The sequence below is a fragment of the Gossypium arboreum genome, chromosome 10 (assembly GCF_025698485.1).
Source record: "Gossypium arboreum isolate Shixiya-1 chromosome 10, ASM2569848v2, whole genome shotgun sequence".
Classification (NCBI taxonomy): domain Eukaryota; kingdom Viridiplantae; phylum Streptophyta; class Magnoliopsida; order Malvales; family Malvaceae; genus Gossypium; species Gossypium arboreum.
The window spans coordinates 109,255,578-109,260,779 of NC_069079.1; the positions used below are offsets into that span (position 1 = coordinate 109,255,578).

General features: G+C 29.6%; 1 protein-coding gene across 1 annotated transcript; it reads left to right on the top strand.

Annotated features, from left to right (window-relative positions):
• The first annotated feature begins 2,095 nt into the window (after window positions 1-2,095).
• On the top strand, window positions 2,096-2,959 carry LOC108488766 (major pollen allergen Bet v 1-E-like). Its single transcript, XM_017793050.2, has 2 exons — window positions 2,096-2,334; window positions 2,420-2,959. The coding sequence occupies exons 1-2, from the start codon at window positions 2,154-2,156 to the stop codon at window positions 2,716-2,718; spliced, it is 480 nt and encodes a 159-aa protein (XP_017648539.1). The 5' UTR covers window positions 2,096-2,153; the 3' UTR covers window positions 2,719-2,959.
• Window positions 2,960-5,202: the final 2,243 nt, after the last annotated feature.

Genomic DNA, 5,202 nt, shown 5'->3' on the forward strand with positions numbered 1-5,202 from the left:
GAGAGCATCCAAATGAAAACACTTGGCCAAAACTAAACTCATAGCAGGTGATCAAAAGAAGACTATTTTTATTCTATTTTAACATTATTACCATATTCAACCCTGTGTTTTCCGCAGGCAACTTGCTTTCTAGATAGTCCAAGTCTTCCCACGGATTTGACGAATAAAAATCATCTGCCAAATATGGCGTCTTCCTGTCCAAAGTCCCAGAACTAATTTTCCTTCTCTTTTTTTTTTTTTTTTTTTAAAATGTTGCTCAATATTAGCATTTTGCACTAAATAAATTGGGTTGAAATTCATTATTAATGTCTAAAATTAAACTTTAATTATATTAAATAATTATTAATTAAATATGTAAATATTTTATGCAAATAAATTTAACCTTGTTTGGTAAACCATTAAAAATAAATTAATTGAAAATTAATATTTTCAACGATTTAATATTTTCACATATTTAACAATTCAAACTAAAAACAATCCAATAAATTTTTTCCATAAAAGTATGGAAAATGATAAATAGATAAGAGCTATTTATCATTTAATTAATTAAATTTTAAATTATTTATTTTAATATTATATTTTACTATAAAAAATTTACTTACAATAAGGTGAAATGTTTAAAAATAATTATAAAATGTAGAATATAATTATTTATAATTTAAAATATATTTAATAAATAGTTTAACTATATTTCGTAATTAACTTTAAATAATATATCAAATAAATTTTATAACTTAAAATTTTAATACTTAATTTTTCAAGACTTATTTTTCAGTACTTTTTTTTTTAGTTTATCAAACAACACCTTAAATAATTGTGATGAATAAATATTATAAATTATATAAAATTTCTATATTATTATTTATTAAATGATTACTATTACTATTTTGATGGCCTATTTGTCTTTTTATACTTTATCTAATATTTAAATATATCTAAAACTAACATATCCAAGAATTGAATACATGTTTAATAGATTTATAAACAAGTTGTTTACCACTACACCTATAATCATTATTGAATAAATTTTAAAAATATTTCCTCAAATAAAATGTTTTCTCCCACCCACATTGTGTATCTATACTATTATTTAAACCACTAATTGAATTGATGTCACGGGTTAATCGAGTAGCTACTCAGTTGGAAAAAAACTATATACCTTTTCTATTAAATGATTATCTGCATGTTTTTTATAAAAAAGACTATATACTTTTAGATAATATTTAAATAAAAAATCTAAAATTAACATATACAAAGATGGAATACATGGTTAATGGATTTATAAATTTATTTAAATTAATTTTTCATTTTAACTTCGTACATATTGCATATATGTTGTTGAAATTATTAGTTTTAAACCATATATTTTTTTTATTGTATATTATTTTTAAACACATATATATATTCTGGATATATAATTTTCACACATATACGTGTGATAAAATTTCTTTGCATCAATCAAAAGCAGAAAATAAACCCAAGCAAAATGCTTGCTATATATAAAAAACTCGATAAATTAATGCATAATAGGAGCAAAATAAGATTAAAAATTATAATATAATATGAAAAATAATTTAGAGGTTCATCTACAGTTTTCTATTAATTCATGGGATTAGTCTATATTATTTAAGGAGTAGGACGAATAATATATTTGTGTTTATATTTTTCATATAATTTAAGGTGTAGGACCAATCATATATTTGGGTTTATATTTTTTTCATAGATGAATTTCATTAAGAGAAAATATTTGTGTTCATGTGCTCTCTTATATGATTATTTAAAGACTTTTATATGAATTTTTACGCCTTAATTAACTTCGCAGGTTCATATACTGATGTAATATTTATTATGATTATTTAAGATTAGCCAAATAAAGTATAAGGTACACGTTGGGCAATTTTTTTTAAAAAAAGGAAAGTAAGTGTTGGGGCAGGGAGGTGGGACAGCAGAAGATTTTTATCCATTTTGACGTACCAATTCAGTGAAAATTAATAACGATGTTGAATATAAATCCAATTAAAAAATGAGAATAATGAATTTCTTCCGCTTCAAGTTCAGTCTATAAATAGCATCTCAGATCTCTATCATCCCACACCTCAAATACTCGATCATCCATTTCTTCTCTTCTTTGAATTTAAACTAATATTAGAATCATGGGTGTTTTCACTTATGACTATGAATCTACCTCTCCAGTCGCCCCTGTCAGGCTTTTCAAGGCCTTTACTATTGAAGCCGCCAAGGTTTGGCCCACAGCTGCCCCTAATGCTGTCAAGAGTGTTGAGGTTGAAGCTAATCCTAGCTCAGGAAACATCGTAAAGATCAATTTTGTTGAAGGTTAGATATTTCATTTTCATTGGCATTGGCATTTTTTAACGTGTTTTACACGAGTATATTGGATAACAAGTACTTGTTTGTTTAGGCCTTCCATTCCAATATATGAAGCACCAGATAGGAGGACATGACGAAAATAATTTTTCATATAGCTACAGTTTAATCGAAGGTGGGCCCTTGGGGGACGAGCTTGAAAAAATCAGCTATGAGAACAAGTTTGAGGCAGCTGCAAGTGGAGGAAGCATTTGCAAGAGCTCGATGAAATTTTACACTGTTGGCGACAATGTAATCACTGAAGATGAAATCAAGGCTCTCATTAAAGGGAGTGAGGGAGTTTACAAGCCTGTTGAAGCTTACCTCTTGGCTAATCCCGAAGCCTGCAACTAAGATATATATTGCTTTGAATTCTCATGCTGCTTTTAAAGAGTGGCCATTACTTTCAATGGTGTGTTTTTGATATTTTCTTTTTTCCACTAAAAACCTTAACTTTCTTATGATTATTTTAATAAGAGCGGTGGTGGTGATCGAGCTTTGATCATCTTTATTTTCATTACTATCAAATAATTTGGGTTGTATCATCTTTGACATATACTGAAATAAAATAAACATCAATTCACAAACAAAAAAATGATTTTACCTAGTACATTGAGTGAAAATTTATAAGACTAATGTTATAAGGATTAAATTTTAAATTATTTAGTAATAACTATTTAATTTTATTCAATCCAAATCTATAAAATAAACTTTAATTATTATTAAAATTAAACTAAGTTAATTAAGAAGACTTTATTAAACTAAAACAAAGAAAATTTATATGTTAAATAAGAATTAAATGTTCATTCACCTCCTTTCTCAATACAAGATGTTAAGGTGTAAGATATTCTATATTCTAAAAAGAAAAATTGTGTTTAGATAATGGGTATTATTGTCAATACAAGAGGATGTGAGTTCGAATGCACTGGAGCGCATTATCCTCCTATTAATGAGTTAGAGAGGGATTATAAATAATTCTAAATATTGTGTTTAAAAGAGTATATATAATCAAAACATGTAATGAGATTGTAAAAAAAGAAAAAAAAACCTTGTGCTTTTCATGCTTACCACGATGGGAATAGACAAACTAACTAGTTTGGTTGCCTTAGAGATTGATCTTAATTATTATCCTTAGCACAATAATTTGACAATAATTATATTATATTCTATTTTCTTTATCATAGGGAGTTACCTGTAAAAAACTTTAATAAAATAAACATGAATTACTTCAATTCATAGTGTTGTAAACCATCTCCCCTTTCTAACGTTTGTATTGGGAGAACAGGTCAACCAAAACTCCTGAGCCCCACAAAAGGAATGAAGGCATTAGAAAATCACCCATAAATCCTCATGGAATCATTATATTATCTTTGAGAGATGCTTCAAGGTTGGATATTTAAACTTGTAACTAATATATCAATCACTGATAATTATAGTAAATTACTCTACTATTTTCCATTTTCCACATATATGTGGAAGGTAATTTCAGATGAGGAAATAAAAAAACCTTTATTCTACATGACTCCTTTGAAAGCTCCGGCAGCGATGGTTTTCATGCTTTATTTTTCAGAGTCAGTGGAATGTTGTAGGAATTGATGTTTGGGTTAAAAGGGTGTTTAATGGTGGGTCAATTGAACCAGAGTTGAATAACATGGTCATTGTCCTCATTCCTAAGATTGCACATCTAGAAATTTTCCAATAGTTTAGGCCTATCAGTTTGTGTTCAATCTTGTACAAGCTAGTCATGAAAGTCACTGCTAATCGATTTAGGTGCATATTCCTTAAATTTGTAACACCACAAACCCGGCCCAGATGTTATGATCGGATCTTACATTGCACATCGAAACGTTCAAAACATTTTATATTGTTGATCCAGAAAAACTTACTTAGTATTTTAAAAGATAATTTCATTCTGAGTTAAAGTGAATGGAAGTCATGCACCGGTAGGAAACGGAAAAGAGGTGGTGAGTCCATCGGACCGCCTAAGTACCAAGCTCCTTCGGATCCAATCCTAGACATGCATACCGCCATTGCCACACCTTAACGTCATGGATATTTCTAGGAAACCGATTTGATTAAGTCATTTTAGGAAAAGTGATTAATTTTGGAAAATACTTTCATTGCGGAAGCTTCGCTTGTTGTCGTGTTATTTTGAAATCAATTGTTGTTTTTGAAAACGCGCCTAAAGCTATCCAATTTCAACATTAAAATAAGTAATACCTATCTTAGTAATACATATTAAAACCATCAAAAATAATTAAGCGACCTTATTACATTTAAAACCAAAAACTTCAAACGTGAATAAAAGGATGTCCAGTTCACGGAAGAAAATCAAACTTTCGAAGCGGGTGGCCACTCGAATTCCCTCACGACTCCAAGCCCACTATGGTTGGGGATTTCTGCATGGATGAAAATAAAAGGGGTGAGTTTGGAGAAACTCAGTGTGTAAGGAAAACCCATTCAAAGCCTAAGTCACTCAAGCCCATTGGGCCTAAGCCCATTCAGTAATGATGGTCTTGGGCGAGCCCTTTTCAGATTACAATAAAGCGGGCCTTAGCCCTTATTCAGATAATGATGGCCTATAGGCCCATTTCAAAATACATGCAACATCAAGAAACATATGCAAGCCCATTTGGGTACAGTGGTCTGGGCGAGCCTTTTCAGATTACAATAAACCGGGCCTTAGCCCTTATTCAGATAATGATATGGCCCATAGGCCCATTTCAAAATACATGCAACATCAAGAAACATATGCAAGCCCATTTGGGTAATAAAGTGGTACTAGGATGAGCCCTTTTCAAATTACAATAAACGGGCCTTAGCCCTTATTCAGATAAT

What these genes read in the sequence shown, in the direction of transcription:
- LOC108488766 (XM_017793050.2), top strand. Translation starts at nt 2,154, where the DNA reads ATGGGTGTTTTCACTTATGACTATGAATCTACCTCTCCAGTCGCCCCT. An exon ending in AAAGATCAATTTTGTTGAAG is followed by an intron (nt 2,335 to 2,419) that starts GTTAGATATTTC and finishes TTGTTTGTTTAG; the next exon opens with GCCTTCCATTCCAATATATG.